General features: G+C 37.1%; 1 protein-coding gene across 2 annotated transcripts in view; it reads right to left on the bottom strand.

Moving 5' to 3' along the window:
- LOC124607079 (protein FAM117B-like) overlaps positions 1 to 17,363 on the bottom strand; it is a 73,934-nt gene extending 56,571 nt beyond the window's left edge. For both annotated transcript variants that reach the window (XM_047139257.1, XM_047139258.1), the window contains exons 1-4: positions 16,967 to 17,363; positions 16,459 to 16,619; positions 16,167 to 16,258; positions 2,922 to 3,076 (exon numbers count right to left, since the gene is read on the bottom strand). In XM_047139257.1, the coding sequence (XP_046995213.1) occupies positions 2,922 to 3,076; positions 16,167 to 16,258; positions 16,459 to 16,619; positions 16,967 to 17,198 (640 nt within the window). In that variant the 5' untranslated portion in view covers positions 17,199 to 17,363. The remainder of the gene's footprint in view (positions 1 to 2,921; positions 3,077 to 16,166; positions 16,259 to 16,458; positions 16,620 to 16,966) is intronic.
- Between the last annotated feature and the right edge of the window lie 704 nt (positions 17,364 to 18,067).

Here is an 18,067-nt window from a genome sequence, read left to right as displayed (position 1 = left end):
TTTCTTGACCACATCCATTTTCCAATGCTTTCCTTTGAGTTTCCAGATGTTTCATGCATTACACTGGGCTGGTGATTATTTACTTTGCTCTGTGTTAGGATTTCAAAGTGTACCTGTGCACTTTTTTGTTCTTTGCAAAGTCCTTGATGTGAGCCCACGTACGGTTTGTATTATTGAACTGATATTAGTATGATGGTTGTAAGCAAAGTGTACAACCCCCTAATGCTCAGAACTGCATGAAAATTTGCTTAGAATGTAAATCACTAATCCCAAAAACAGTGGTATCAGCCATCCGCATGAAAAACTATGTAGCTTGCCACCAGACGCATTTGAATGATCACCTATTCAAGGTTTAATAGAGGAACTTCGGTAACAAAAAGAAACAAAATATTGATATAATACACCTTAACACACTGGTTAAATATGTTTTCCAAAGGCATTTGAGCTGTCTGACATTACTTCTAGGTAGTGACTTCTTCCAAGTAAAATTTTTCTGTCAGAGTCTACATCAGGGATGTGTGCAAGAAGTAGTTGAATGTAGCCTACATAACAGCATGAGCTTTGTGTTTCACAGCAATTAGTGGAGGCAATTCTGTCAAATTCTGATAACAACAAATAAAAAATGAGCAATGATTCATTTTATTAAAAAAAATTAAAAACATAAAATCAAACCTGCTGGAACCACAAAAGTAGGCACAATATGTAACATAACATAAAACAATCTGTGATGACGAAGTTTGGTTGCTGGGGCACTCAACTGTGTGGTCATCAGCACCTGTACGATGTCCCAATTTTTACACAACCCAATTTTTTCACAGTCCAATGTAGCCACTGCCACAAACGATGATGATGATGATGATGACAACAAAAACAACCAGTCCCCAGGCAGAGAAAGTCCCCAACCCTGCCAGGAATCAAAACTGGGACCCCATGATCCAGAGGCAGCAACACTAGCCACTAGACCACCAGCTATGGACACAATCTGCGATACTTGATATATAGCCAAAATGGTAAATTATTGTGAGACACACACACAATCAGTGACCACCAATGGTCTTCTGCTTAGTTACTTGAACTCTTCATCAAATGTAGCCTAGCTTTGTTGGCTATGCATAACCACAACCAAACTATCATTGTTCAACCCAACTTAGAACACAACATACGTGCCAGATCAGTCTGTTGCCATGACCCTCATTACAAACAAACAGCACAAACATTAGAAGCTGTGACAAAAGGAATTTAAGGACACTGCAACACCTCTGGCCTGAAAACATGCATTGATTATTTCTACAACTGTTTTAAATGGTCCTCAATGTTCTGGATACTGAACTGGGACGGAGTTGTTGACTGATCTGGTCCCACGCATTTTCTATCGGAGAAAGAATTGACAATCTTGCTGGCCAAGGCACTACCTCAACATCATGCACGTAATTCACTGACACTTGCCACGTGTGGACAAGCCCTGTCCCATTGAAATGTGGCACCCCCATAATGTTACATGACAGGTAACGCAAGAGGAAGCAGTATATCTGCGACACACTGTTGTGCTGTCAAAATTCCTTTAATCACTACCAGCTGGGCATGAAGACATAACCAATGGCTTCTCTGATTATGACAGTAGAATTAACACCACTGCGCATCTCCCAAACTTTGGAAAAATGAGACGTCTGGCCAGGTCACCACCATCCTCACCAACGATGGTCATTCGAGGTAGTACAGAACCATGATGTGCCACTCTAAACAGTATGATGTCATCGATAAGCAGTCCGTACTTCCCAGTCATGGAAATTACTCCAAAAACAGCTCTTTGTGCTGCGGTGCTACAGCAGCCTACAACCTACACATGGGACAGTAATTCAATAGTACAACTGCTGCTAGTCTTGACTAAATGGTGCAAGAAGACACACAATGTTGCAGGTGGTCCATTACTTGTTCTCAAATGACAGGTGGATATGAGGAGGGGTATAATGTGCTTCATGCACAATACAATGATCCTCCCTTGTGGCATTAACGAGTATGCCTGTCATCACAGCCCCAAGAAGTTCAACATTGGGGCACTGTGACATCTGAATGCCCTAAAAGTCTGGATATTGTATGATTTGAAGCCCCTTTTTAAACTCTGGCAGGTGCTGATAACACTGCCTCACAAGAGTATACGGAATATCCGAGTCCTCCATAATGATCACTCACCAGCTGACACTGTTCAAGCTCTTCCTATAAGCAAACATGCCTGGCAACGATGCTAAACATGAACGATACAAATGCAGTGTGGTAGCCATTTTACTTGTCAGAGAGAATTGCAACACTGATCATTTAAATGCCTGCCGGCTGGGTGGCCGAGTATGAAGTTAGATTGACATCTGACCATGTATTGTGTGCACTTCATCTTTTTTTGTCAGGCACTGCAATAAGATTTTATTGACCACCTTTGAATAATTGAAAGCAGCATCATTTACACTTATGTTCTCTGTTTCGTTGGGAGTTAAGTAACCCCTTGTCAAAAGATTATTTCTGCTACATTTTCATGGGGGTTCCGTGTGTTTACTTTGTAAGCATTACTTCCCAAGTGTATTCTAGCTGCAACACAATCAACTAAATTATCAGTGGAAAGTTCTTTAGATAGACAACACATCATACTTTTTGAGCGGAGGGTCTGGGAAAAAGCAGTGAGAGAGAAAAGGGGATTGAGAAAAGCTAGATTCCCCTGTATTCACAACAGTTCACACACTAGCTGGGAGCAGATGTTTGTGGAGCCTGTACTAGGCAGCTCAATCTATTCTCAGAACTTACTGGCCACCACACTTCTGTGAATGGAAAATATTGTGGCTTTATTTACACCCTAAATAAACAATTCATGACCTTTCTCCCTTCACTTTGTTCTACTTATCATCAACACAGGAATTATTTTCTTACACACTTACCTGTGGCAGTGGCAGGCATGGTGTTCGTACCCGTACTAGGCAGCAATGTTGGCGCATGCTCGCTAAGGGGTACTGTTGTACTCTGTTGCAAGATCAAACCAAAAGCAGCAGTCCTCTCACGGCTACTTGTACCTTCCTTATTTGTTCTTTGCAACCTGAATGGACATGCAAGAATGAAATACAGAATAATATGCAATAATCAACCATTTTGACAGAATGTATTACATATACATCATCAGATCATAACAGAAGTATGTTTGATGTCCTGTTGACATCAAAGTCATTAAGATTAAAATCGAAATGTGAGAGATGCATGCATAAAAATCCTTAGATTTAATTCCTAAACAAGTTTAAACATAATGCTGCTTCCAGATTTGCCACAATCTATGTCTAGTAACAGGTATAAGGAGGGATGTGAGCATTTAGATCCGTTTTTGAAGTTAGGAGTAATATGCAATAGAACCTTATAAACAGAATGAGGAAAAGCCCTAGATAAAGAAACTGCTACTAATGCATTTAAATTCATGGAAAAAAGATTAGCGTTATTCAAAATCCAATAATCGACATCAACTACCACCCATGTCAGGTCCATAATTTAAATATTGAACACTACTTGAACTGATTTCACATGGTAAACTTATTTTCAAGTGGAGTTCACACAATTACTGCACACTTGTGGCATAGATTTTATCATCCTGTACACTGTAGTGTTTTCATTCACCAACTAATCAGATGCATTAAACACTGATAACGCAGTAATTGCACAATTCCGATTTGAAAACAGGCATACAGTCAAACTGGTAATGAAAATAAATAAAATTTAAACAGCTGGTGAAGATTCATGGCAACCGGTGTTCATTACTGGATTTCAGCAGCAACTGAAAAAAAACCTCTCTCAAACAATTAATAGTATCAATGGAGGAAGGTATCCATAGTTACTGGAACATTTTAAAAACATAGGTCAAGCACAATTTATCACACAAGTAGTTTCAGCAGATATTTAACTATTGGTCAGAAATTTGATCATTAAGGTCTGATCATAAAAAATAAATTCTTAAAGTCAACAATAAAGGTGCACTTGTTACAATGAAAGAGCTACCTAGATCAAATTATTTATCTACAACCATTTTTGGCGCAGATAAGCAAAGTGTGATGTAGGTGGCCCTTACATTGATTATGTTTGTTACAGAGTTTGAAAGCAGATATATGACTGGAAATATCAGTCACATGCTTTGGCCACTTTCATAATGTGCCCGATGCAAGAAGAGATACGTAAAGGACACCAGCAACCAGCAGAAATTCCATGTTCAAGATATCAGACTTTCCACTGACCATCTGCATGACGGTGTCACAACAGGATGACAGTAAATTTGACTGCAGTTAGATCTGTGTGCTCAATGCAGGGCTGCTGTCAGAAAACTGTCCAGTGCCTCGCCTCACTTAGGTGACAGCGTAGAATATCAAAGTCAGCCTTATTTTGTGTGTCATAATTGTGAACTTCATGTCTTGCAGAAGGATACTTTATTTTCTGTAGGCAAGAGAGTTGAAAAAATAGTGCTTGAATATTGCCATTATTCCCAACTGCTTGGAAATGGGTCTACAGTGGTCAAATTTCTTGCTGGAAGAAATTTCTTGTCTCCACAGCAGTGATCCATATGTGATGTAGCTGTGGAACAGGGCATAATATATTGTGATCTGTTATCAAACATCTAAGTTTCATGAGATAAATTTCTCAAGAGAGCTCGGAACACAAATGTGCAATGTATTCAGTCCACGTCAACTTATTGTCAATTGTGCTTCCCAAGAGTTTGACACTATCAACATTTGCTGAGAGTCCACAGTCACCAAACCTGCATAATATTTTCTGGGTTTTGTCTTCATTTAATTCAATTTTACTTTCTTTGAACCACTTTTTGGCTACTTCAAACACAATTTGAGCATCCTTTAGTGCCTCAGCTTAATTTCTACCCTTAGTTGTTAATGTTGTATCATCTGCAAAGAGCAGAGTATGACAATCACAACTTAAGTCACTGACAAATATTAAAACCAGCAGAGGGCCAAGTACAGAGCCATGCAGTACACAGTGTTCAAGTACTATTTCACAAGACATTGCTCCCTGGATACAAACACTCTCCCGCCTGTCTCTTAGGTAAGATGACAATCTCAAAATGACACCCTTTACACCTTAAGGTATTAATTTTTCCATAAGTATCTTATTACAGATGCGATCTAATGTCTTGATTAGATCACAAAGAATTAAAGGCATGTAGTTCTTTTCTTCCAATGCTTCCATTAATTTTGTTGTTGCATCAAGCACTGCAGTAAAGGTACATTCCCCTCGTCTAAATCCCTCCTACTTATCCCGGAAGAGATTGTTGTCTTCAAAATAACGTAACAGTTGTTTCTTCATTATTGTTTCTATCACTTTCGCTAGTACAGGTATGATAGAAATTGGTAGCTTTTTTTATACACTGGTACAGTCTTTGCCAGTACAAATTCTGTGTGTGCTAACAGGGCACCTTTTATAATATACCTCTGCCCTCTCAAAGGACTTTCTTCCACCTGGTTAAGGCGCATCAATTTACTGCTTACGCTTATATTGCTAGTAATATCAATTTCTAACTCTGGCACTTATGCTACATCAATCCCAACAACATCAATAAACTATTTGTTAAAATCATAATGGGTATGAGCATTTAACGGGACAGTGGGTCTTTTTCTGTATTAATTAACCGGTTCCAATGCTGCTTTGCACAAGTTGCGGGCTTCAGAAACAAACCAAGCATTATATACCTTCTTGGCTACTTCTACTTACTTCCTGTAGATTCTTTTAGCTTTCAGATAATGAGAATTAAATGTATCTTTGGCCCTGGCATCTGTTGCTGTTTTAACTGGTCATTTAGCAGCAAAACGACACACTTTATGTTTTCAAACTTGGGACTATACCAAACTTTGTCTGGCTATTTTTCTTCTATTTTGTAAGTTATCTAGAAGACACTTTATGGTTACTAATGGGAAACAGCCATCAACATTTATTTTGAGGAGCTGTAAAATACATTTAAAAGCTTCACTTGGTCCCAGTCCTACAACTTCATATACCCAAAAAGCCCTGGAAAGCATATTTTTGAAGATGTTTATTAATTTCTCCATTATAATCCTTTTACTGAATGTATAGTCAGAAATACGACATACTGGCTTTTCTATGCAGGTTCCTTTGACTATTTAGGTGGAAACTTATGCTTGATGCTCTGCTATCAATGGACCCACCACACTTATTTTGCAGTCCCACATGTTTAGGTTGGTGATGACAGTGTCGAGGCACGCCTCTCCTCTTAGTGGTTCATGCTTAGCAACATACAACCCATAGCTACTCACCAAGTACTTTAATGTTTTCTCTATAATGCTGCTTTCTCTTAAATGGATGCCGAGGTCACTACACAGCACAATTTTTGAATTCACGCACATTAGATAGCATGAACATCTGTCCATCTATGGTGAGAAAATTATCAAAGTCTCCACCAGGTGCATATTTATGAACACAACAATATTTGCATCACACAATTTTAAAGCGGCCAACTCTAAATCCAGAGTTACAGAACTTCTGAGATCAACTTCCACACACTGTTGTTGTTAACACAAACAGATACCCCATCATGAACAGCTTTTTTATGATACAATTCACTTCCCGTTTTAAGGTATTCCTTTAATTACTTAATTTACATGTGGCAAGGGCCTTATCGACCATACGCCTGCTCTATGAGCCTCTTCCACTTCTGCCTGTCCAATGCGCTGTTTGTCCAGTTGCTGCTGCTGATCATCCTCATTGTGTCTTCAGAATGTTATCCCGCCATCTGGTTCTGGGTCTCCCTCTTCTTGTTCCTTCTATTGTTCTGCTGAATGCCATTCTAGGTAGTCTATTCTCTGTCATTCTTGCTATATGGCCTGCCCAATTCAACCTTCTCCTCTTGAGCACTTCGGCGATGTTACGGTGTTTGTACAGCCCTCTTAATTCTTCATTTCTTCTTATTCTCCATTCCATGTTATTTTCGTCGTATAGAGGTCCAAAATTTTCCTTAGCACTTTTCTTTCAAATATTAACAGTTTTTCTTCATCTTTCTTTCTAAATATTAATGTTTCACATCCATATAACATCACAGGTATAATGGTCGACTGATATAAGCAGATTTTGAAGTTGCTGCTAAGTGATCTTTTTCTTAGAATTTTGATGAAACTAAAGTGTTTGATGTTGATAAATGGGCATCTATTTCTATATCTGTTCTGTTGTTATTACTAAAAATACTTCTTAGGTACTTTAAGTGGTCTTGAAATTGAATCCATCTACAGTCAGAGGTGCATCTTTTCTGGTTTTCTTACTTATGGGCAGGTATTCTGTATTTTCATCATTAACATGTAATCCTGTTTTCTCAGCAATTTTGTAGTAATTTTGCATCATTCTGATTAATTCTCTTTTGGAACTACTTATTAGTGCTACATCATCTGCATAGGCAAGTCTTGTAATGTTCACATCTTGCAGCTGAATCCCTTGTGGACTGGTTTTAGAAAATTCTCTATCAATCTTCTCTAGGGCAAGGTTAAATAAACTAGGTGAAATGGCATCCCCTTGTCTCAGTCCAGCGTACACCATAAAATCTTCAGTTTCTCCTACCAGTGTCTTTATGCGACAAAGTTTCATCAATACACATTTTAACTAACTGATTAATTTTGATGGTATTTTAAATCCTTCATTAAGATATCCCACACGTCTATAATAATCCCCTTCCTGCTCTGCCAGCTAGAGTTCACTGATGTACAAAACATCTGGTTTGACTTGGTCTGGCACATTTTCTTCTGGAATAACTACTGAATTAGAAAGCTGCACTTCCTACTGAATAAGAAACCTCTTAACTAAATTTTTTGGCCACACAGAAAAATCCATTAATATATCCTTTCAACACTTAATATAGAACTGCAATTAAATCCCTTTGCACTTGAGTTTCTCAACTGCAAAGTTCTTGTGATCTAGGAAAAACTTTTCCAAGAAAGCAGTTACATTTTTGACTGTTTTGCTGAAGATTATCAGTAACTTTTTGAATTCTCATGTAAATCAACTTTATTGATTTGAGAAGCATGAATACTTACAACAGGCAGCATTGTGTAGCTTTCCATAACCTCTTCACGTTTTCCCAAGCGATTCAGCAAGAATGATGCATTGTACTGGTGATTGTAATTGTTTACTTCTGCACTATTAATTGCTGGTTTGGTGTTGCGTGAGTACTCTAGCAACAGATTGTTGTTTTCACTGTACTAATTTACTTTGTTTTCTTGGTTGTTATTTTGTTGATTCCATCAGGAACACGAATTTTCATGGATGAGGAATATGAGAATTAGAACGTCAGAGGGGCGTGGGGATGGGGGTGTATAAACTGCATCTGTGTTATTCTCAAACATCTAGCAGTATTATCCGCTTACATTATTGAATGTGAGCATTACTGACTGGCTGTGAAAAATCAACTAGAAGAAAAACTTACTATTACAGAAACTTATAGAAACTGTTGCTATTTCATGTATACTACTATTCATTCACAGTTAAACCATAGCACGACTTCACAGAGGTGAGGTTTTTCTTTACAGAAACATTCATTTTGTTTCCTTCAAACCGAGACAGGAAGTTTATTTTAATACAAACATTAATCTCCCCATGATGAATGAGGTTTTTAAGTATGATTACAAAATAAAAAATCCTCAAGGTTAGATGAAGTTCCAGTGTTCAAGTTCAAGGAGCAACTGGGCTCCAAGCACACATTATAAACCTATAATTCAGTTCAGGTACCTTTCATGAGAGCTTAACGCAAGCCAGAGTTTTGCCAGCACACAAAAAGTGTGATACAGAAAACTACAGACCACTCTATCGTCTTCACTTTCAAAAATAACAAACAGTCATGAAAGGCAATCCTGAAGTCTATCTTAATAAATATAATTTGCTAGTAAAATCATAATCTGTATTCAGACAGGGCAGTAGTAAAGAAGCAGCAATAGAAGAATTTATTAAAATAATTATGGAGGCCCTGGAAATATGCAAGGGCATAACAGTATTTTTTAAAAAGTGATTCATGCAAGTGTTTGATACAGTAAATCACAAAATACTTCTCTACACGTCAGAGGCCTAGAAATGAGATGAGTAATAAACAGGTGGCTCCATTCATATCTCGTGAACGGAGAATACAGTAGATATCTTACAGACCAATACAGATGTCAGTTGTAGAGAAAATCATCAAATAGCAAATATATCAACAAAGGAGTCCCACAGGAGAGTATACTGGACCCAGTATTGTTTCTGATCAAAAGACTCCCATAGGGAGATAAAATTGTCTTGCCAAAGGAAGTAACGTGTAAACACAGATAAGACACCAAAGCTACAGTTGTGCAAAGCTGATGACATGCTAGAAGATGTAAGCAAGTGGTCAGAGAAGAATAACGTAGTACTCAACATGGAGGCACACTGTACAACTTTCTATGTAGACAAAAATAAGACCAATAATAAATTAAATTTAAATGGTGATTTGGTATCCTGTGTAAATACCAAGAATTTTTGGGATGAATACAGGTAACTAACTGAACTGGAGAGAAAATTCAACAAGGAGAAAGAATTTCATCTGCATGCTGTGCTCAGAGGGTGTAACTGTAATTGCCTCAAAGTAAACTGTTATGCATATCTTCACTTAGCTACTAAATATGGTGTAATTTTCTGGGGCACAAATAGACAGAACTTACAGAAAGCTCATTCAAATTACAAAGGAGAACCCTTCAAATAATAATTGGAGACAACAAGGGTCTTTGATGGCTGGAATTATTTAAGAGAGCTGGGGATCTTTCCTGTCCCCTGCCAATACATTTTCCAAACATTAGTGAATATCAGGAAAAGTCTGTCAATATGCCACAAACAGCTCTATACAGTAACATAACATAAGGAACAGAGAATGCCAGAAACAAACACAAGAAGAGAAACAAAACAATATTGAATACCACAAGTTAAATAAGTTACCTAAAGAACATTTAAGAAGCATCTGAAATGGGCAGCTTCGGACACATTGTTACAGCAGACACTTCAAAAACTATTACCATACAGTGACCATTTAAATGAAATAGGTAGAAACTAAAACCAATGTGCAAAGGTATGTAGCACTATTGAAAATTTGTTTTAGACAAGTGACAAGCTGTATGTTAGTATAAGTAGTATATTGTGACACATAATTTTATTCCTTTAATTTTTCTATCTACTTAATGTTTATTGTGTTATATATCACATACATATGTACTTGAGAATGCATGTGTCTTTACGTATTATGTATATACCTGATGAAACCTGTATCATATACACGATCAATGGTTGAAAAATAAATACAAATAAAAATAGTCAGAGAATCTGGGACATTCAAATAGTTTACAAATAGAATATCGAACAAAGTATGCTTCAAGCTTTTTTTTTTAACCCCTTAACATAAATCTTCTGGTAAACCTTCCAGGATGTAAGGTCGTGGTCCATGAAACTCTTCAGCTCCTAACGTTTCGTCCAGAGCTGCGCTGGACATCTTCAGAGGGGTGTTTCTCCTCCGGTGAGTCGGCAAGACTCACCGGAGGAGAAACACCCCTCTGAAGATGTCCAGCGCAGCTCTGGACGAAACGTTAGGAGCTGAAGAGTTTCATGGACCACGACCTTACATCCCGGAAGGTTTACCAGAAGATATGTCATCCGGTCGTGAAAGCTTTCATAATATGACCTTAACATAAAACCCCACGTTACCTCATTTTTATTACTTTGACAGAAACTTAGAATCCCGAATATACATGAGCAACTCAATCAGAAGAGGCTTTTTTTTTTTTAAAAAAAAATATGCTTAGATATCCATTTCAGCACAGGTAGTTAAGTGTTCAGCCACTAGAGCACCTGCTCTACAATCGTAGCCTGACTACATTGTTTTGGTTGAGGTGGTTGCCACCATATATCATCTTTACTGTGTGCAGCTTTGAATACTCAACAACAAAATGCATGCTTTCAGTCTCTCTCCCATATTGTTGTTTAGTCAATGCTTTCAAGAAAGCATAGTTATAGTTTGACATCGAATTTAGCAGCTCAGATTGTGAAGAAGGGTGTGACATTACGTCATTAGAGACGGCAGTTTGTCAGTTGAGTGGCAAGTGTTTGCCAGTGGTACAAGATAAATACATCCACTGTGCTTCAGCCAGATCTTCCAAGATTTATGTTCACAGGAAATTGTGGAAACATAGTTAGGCTTGATAGCTACACAGAAAGTAAAAAAATGTCTTCAAGGAGCAGGATATTTTAACAAAGTCCAGTGCATGAGTATACTTGGGATTTTACTATTGGGGATCTTCAAAATTTTGTAATTCACTATTTTGAGCTTTGAAAGATATCTTTGTGTGTGTATACATAAAAACATTCATTACAGGACTTCTTTGTAAAAAAAAAAAAAAAAAAAAAAAAAAAATTATGATATGAATATAACAATTTTTTCTATCGACCTGCCAGCGCTTTCGTATGGTAAGTCACATCATCTTTGTTTTTTAAAAAATAAATTTATTATTATATAAAAAATAAATTCATTATTTGTTGGAACATAATTTGAAGAAAAAATGTTACAGGATGAATTTTGGATTCAAAATCCTTGACAGACTGGAAACTCCACTCTGAATCTTTGACACGGGTGCCAACTCTAAATGAAGAAGGTATGTAGTCTAAGGTTGCAGATATGTGTATTACAGTATGTGTGTCTTACAGCCAATTCTCAACAAACTTATTAACCTCACGAATTCCATTAACAACAAAATATGCTGGCACATGTCTAAGAAATTTAAAAATAATGAAACTCTTCAGTTAAAGCACTACAGAGCATATGTTTTATTGACAACAACTGGCTTCGCCAAAAAATTATACTTTTGAGTGAAATGTGGTGATTTGTGTTTTCCTATTATCTTGCAAATTGGATTATTCCCTTTTTCTTTTCTATCCACCACGATAGAAATTTACATAATTTTATTTAATTTATGATTCTTGGTGACTATTTCTTGGTGTTCTATGATACTGTATAACACGAGTCTTCTCCGCAGTCAAATCTCTTGATTATGTTATGTTACAAGCATTCAGATGAAAAGCTTAGTTTCATTTTAATTATAGAACTGCTCAGCTACTGTTGTGCCGTTCTCAGATTGTTGCTCTGTATATTTGCATCATAGCAAACCTTGCTGTTTTGAAATGGCCAATTTAATATGTTTGGTGAGTAGTTTACACAAGTTTCAGCCAGAAGCAGCAGTTGTATTACTCTATCGTGTGAGATGTCATGATTTGTATTACTATGTCATGTGAGAAACATTTTCTTGTTTAATTACAACATATTTCAATAACACGAGTAGCTGTTTCATATCAATAATGGTATTACCAATAGACCACCTAAGAACTGAGCATGTATTCTATCAAATAATGTCAAATACTTTCAATTTCTGTCTTTCACAAGACACAGTGGGTCAACCAATGGTAACGTTGGTGTATGTATGGCCCTATAAGTTAGCATGCTACATCAACACTTCACAAGAAGTTTTCAGCCCCTGATAAGTTATGAGTTCAATAAACTCATGCTCAATTGGCTTGCCTTCCACGAATTTCTATAGAGAAATTTTCCAATATCGGATATTGTCTAAGCATGCTCACAATGTGTGAACATCACCCGGCTGAAAAGAGCTGGGATGCAAAAGCAAGCATTTGGTATGGAAGCATTTGGATCACACAAATGGAATTTAGGGTCAAGTTCTGTTGTGCACATGATTTACATCATTCATCATTTATCACGAAATACGGAATGGGCAAAACATGGGAGTAGAGAAGTTAGAGGCGCCTGATTATTGTTACAGAATTTTATCTCGAGTTGATATATCAATGAAAATATTTAATTTTAGAAAATATAATGTAATTGGATATTGAAAAATCTACTGATCAGTCCTTTTTCTCCACCAGCCTTTCTTCTTCTTCTTCTTCTTCTTCTTCTTCAACCCTTCTCCCAGTAGAAGGGGCCACTGGTTCCAAAAGCCAGAAAATTTAAGTAGCTATATGTTTGTGTTCTCCTGCTGCCATTTCATAAGTACATTTGTTTATTTATCCAATTACACTATATTTTACTTTGGTTGAGATATTCATGGTGACTGATTCACTTATTTCTTCAATATGGGATGCACACATTATTTCTCCTTAAAGAAGACCGTAAAATTAACAAAACTGTAGATAAATCTTATTAATGGTAAGGTAAAACATTTGTTCTTCCTCATATGAAACAAGCCTCGAACAGCGATTATTTAGTGTGTGGGATACAATTTGGTATAAACACAAAACTTGCGTGTTTTAGAACAATAAACTGATGGATACCATATACTTTCATTTTCAATTGCCTTTATGCAACAAAATCTTAGTATAGTAAATTATAAGCATGCCATGGAACATCAAGGATCATTAATTCAACCAACTGGACATAACAGACTAAAGTGACCAATGTCTTACACAAAACTAACATTAACAACAGGAAAGATAGTATTCTGGGGGAGGGGGAGAATTATTAAGTTTATCACAACTTTCAGGGTGATAATACTAGGTTTGTTTGTGTGTGTGTGTGTGTGTACACATGCGTGTTTTTTTTTTTTTTTTTTTTACTGTGTATTGCACTAGTAGGTTTCAGCATTCTGTGGCATGGGCCTAAGTGCAAGAACAAAATTATTTTACACTGCAAGCAGTGTGTGAAATTAGTTAATACTTGGGTAACAAAGTTATTAGTACGGTCACACCGGCTAACCACCAGCTCTGGAGAATGTGTGCCAGATATGATGCTGTATGTCATACCATAATATAACAGGATGCCATGCTATTCATGCCGTAAACAACTGACACAGAATAGCTAGTCAATACTTATCTTTAGGAGACAAAATTCCAGTGAAGACACAACAGTGAGAACACTAGGTTTAATGTTTCCACTGTTGTGTGTATTAGCAATAACAGAGTTTCGCCTCCAAGCGGTAAGTACTGGCCATCCACTCTGCCTATAATTTTATGGTTTTCTGAAGTGAATTTTCCATTTTGTGCATACAATGACTGAGCAATCATAAGGCAGAGAAGTGCTAAGTTTACAAAATGACCTATCCCCATGCTTAGAGAAATAAAAGCTGTAACCCCAGAACCATCCCAGAAGAAACTAGCAATAAGGAACAGTAAAAAGAAACAAAACTTGGCAGTGCCACTAATCAAAAGAAATTCTTAGTGAACAAATGCTTCTCCAACAAAGGCTACCCGACCAAAATGGAACAGTCTTGTTAACTTATGCAGTGACAAAAAGGTATAGAGAATGAGCTAACTCATGTATATGCACAGCAATGAACACACACATCCTTACATTACATTATGGTATCTGGAAAAAGGAGTATGACATCTCAGGAATTATAAGACATGAAAGAAAACAAAGTTTAACATTCAGATAAATATCTGGGCACATTAGTCTGTTGAGCCATCTGGATACACTCAAGTTTGTGAATAAATTCATTAAATCTATCTACTGAATTCTATGCAGCTTTGGGTAATGCCAAACTGGTAACAAAATTTAGTCAACTGGTGAACAAGTTACACAGCAATTTAACTTCTCCTGTCCTAATGTATATTCCAAACCATTGCATGCAGTCAGTCCCTTTTATGAATGTAACAAAGCCCCCCCCCTTTCCTCTCTCTCTCTCTCTCTCTCTCTCTCTCTCTCTCTCTCTCTCACACACACACACACACACACACACACACACACACACACACACACACAACAGCTAATTGTTTACCCTATCCCTTAACTTCAGTAATAATTCTATTTTATTAAGGTTTGTACGGTTCACTCTCAGTATTTAATACTGTAAGTCTTGTGGAAAAGGTAATGAAGTTTGGGCAAATTAAAAACTAATGTTTGTTGATAATGTTCTAAACCTGTTGAAAAGCAGCTGAAGGACTGGATAATTTCTTGAAGGGAAGTTATAGGATGAACAACTAAAGTAAAACAGGGCAATGGAATCTACTGTAATCAAATCAGGCAATACTGAGGGTACTAGAGAAGGAAATGAGACCCTAAAAATATAGTCACTTTTTTATTTGGGCACCACAATATCTACTGATGAACAAAGTAGAGGGATACAAAATGCAGAGTGGCAATATAAAAAAAGCATTTGTGAAATGTTAACCTTGTGAACAATGAATACAAATCTAAGAACTTTAAATTCTTTTATGAAAGCATTTGGTGTTAAGTGTTGCCTTATATGGGAATGAAATGTGGACAAAAAGAGAACCAAGAAGCGTAAATGTGATGTTGCTACAAAAAAACAGCTCAAGATTAATCAGGTATCTAATGAACAGGCCAATCAAACCAGATAGAAAAGAGCTTTATGGCACAACTTTAAAAGATGGGAGATCGATAAGACACATCCTGAGGTCTCAAGGAATAATTACATATTTCAGAGTCAAATAAAGGCTTGAATATAGTTAAATTTCGATTACATGCAGGAGTACAGTAGTCATGCAAAGATGAAAATACTATTATCAGAATCTACACAAAACCAGCTTCCTCATCAAGACCATAACAACAAGCCATTTGTTGCAGTAATGCAACCGAGTACCAAACTATGCAAATCTCAAGCCGTTTCCACTTGCGCACAACACGCAATATGAAAAAGTGAACATTAATGTTCAGCAGCAATATCAGAACTTAATCTACTATTAACTTCATACTTCTTTCCCTCGAAATTTGTTGGTGAAAATAAGTAGAGGTAAATATCTCAATTTGGAAGAAGTTTGTACATTCAACATCTCTAATAAGATTTGAAGCTTTAAGCATGCAAAGTCAGTTCAGTATCCACATTAAATATGACATTTTCTATTGGTGAAGTAACTTAAGAGAGATCTACAGTTCTCATCCTACAATCTGGAATGCTGTAAGCTCTGATATTTTCCCCCCTCCATCAAGAAAACAAACTAACTGACAAATATTCCACACCAAAAAGCAACAGCGAAACTCAACATAAGGAAGCTGCAAACTTTATAACTGACAAGACTTTGCATACATATCTGAAAAACTTTGGAAACTGAACACTACTGCAAACCACAAAAACTACTGTTATACTCCTAAAAGTTAACCAATTAGCACAAATCTTGGGATACATTACCTATGCCTTATATATTTCTCTAATTTATCTTCATTACTTCCAGATTCTGAATACCTATATGACTTTCTTTGTTCACTGGTCCACTCTTCCGTCTGGAATTGAAGTATTTTCCAAATTACATGAATCAGGCAGACAAAATATAAAAACGTAATGTTTAATAATCATCTGAACACTATCAGAACGATTTTATTCCCCGTTCTTTGTAGAAAATGCATGTAAATGGAACTTCTGTTACGTTTTGGTTGGTTCATCAGATAATGCTACAAAAAACTATTCGACTTGTGTTATTTACCTGTGTGGCTTTGTCTACCAGGAGATGGCCACAATACATGTAGAAACTTTCTTTTGGCCACTGTCCTTTCAAATATATTGTGTCCAAGGAAGCTGTACGTCGAATGACGTTATTGCCACTAAACCCATGACTTGAACGAGAATTTAAGGTTTTCGATTTGCCTGAAATACAAAAACCTGTATGATGCTTCAGTAAAACCATTTGAGAGCACATGTTATGTGAAAGAAAATTGCAGTAACAGTAACTGGGCATTGCAAATTATTGCAGAGATCCCATTAAATTGGATCAAACTTTAACGCGTGCGCACTATGTATTTCGTTTATTCCCAATATTATTATCACTTTTCTTAAAGGTATGACAATACAATAGTGAACTCAATAGCTGCATCGAAACAAATAGCGGTACTACAGGGTGACGCTTATAAATCGAGCATTATCACTGCGATCTACCAGTGAGATAATAATGACACGAACTCAATATATTCACGAAAACTTATCATGCGGATTACCTTTATAACTCAAAGATCCGGGGCTTCTTTGACCCGATAAAGAAGCCTCCGGTGATATTCTCGTTTTCCAGGCGGACGTTGGCGATAACGTAGGGCTGTTGCTTTTACTTTTTCTGATATTACTTCCTTGTCTCAAAAGGGACGACATGGGCAGTGTAGCTCTCATTGGACCCTGCTTTGATGAGGAGCAAGGCGACGATTTTGGAACCCGCTGTGAACCCTGTCCCGACATTTTGTCATGTAGATGATAATGATTTATACTGTCGATTATTTAATTAATGATATGTAAAAAAGAGAGCTATCGCGAATCGTCCGAGCACATTCGGCCATCCATTCCACATCCACTATATTCTTAACAATTCTCTTCTTACACAACTACCCCACACAGTGAACGACTTTCACGACTTGTCACTTGCGATCTTCTGCTGTCCTCAGCTATTACGTCACGTGATAACAACACCAGGTCATCATTGGTCAATGAAAGCACTGGAGTAGAGTCGTATGCGGGGATGTAAGGTACACACAGTCTCAATGCCTTGAGGGAAACGCTGTTTTCTTTGTGTTTCGGCCGCTTTCTAATTTTTTTCCCCTCTCCGGAGATAGTTTACATACATGAAAGCTAGCTATTGTGCTCTGTCATTCGCCGTACCGATAAATTTGTGCGGCGACCGAATTTTTTTTCGGTATGTTGGCATTGTATGTCACGCCTACAGTCAAGCAGAAGACAGCGAATTGCTGACACCAAGGAGCAGTCGGAATCATTGTTGTGGAGTTTAATTAGGTGGTGATTGTAAAACGTGTCATTGAGTTACAGTGATTTTAAGCGACAGTATGTGTCATGTTGTTCTACTTTTTAGCTGAAGAACCCTGTATGCTTTACTCAGTTTCTCACACGTTGAAGCTGACCTGAGATGATAATTTGTCGCGTACTGTTTAGACTGTGTGTGTAGTAAAGTTCATACTGCTGTACTTAGAAAAGAATTACTGCCTTAGAAATGTCAGAAAGTGTCTTACAATAAAGGTGTTACCATAGATGCAATTTAAATAAGGCAACAGCACAAGCCAACACTCACTTGTATAATCTTAATGTAGCATTCATGT

The sequence above is a fragment of the Schistocerca americana genome, chromosome 3 (genome assembly GCF_021461395.2).
Source record: "Schistocerca americana isolate TAMUIC-IGC-003095 chromosome 3, iqSchAmer2.1, whole genome shotgun sequence".
In the NCBI taxonomy this organism is placed as follows: Eukaryota; Metazoa; Arthropoda; class Insecta; order Orthoptera; family Acrididae; genus Schistocerca; species Schistocerca americana.
The sequence above is the reverse complement of the archived record's forward strand: the minus strand, read 5'-3'. Positions and strand labels throughout refer to the sequence as shown.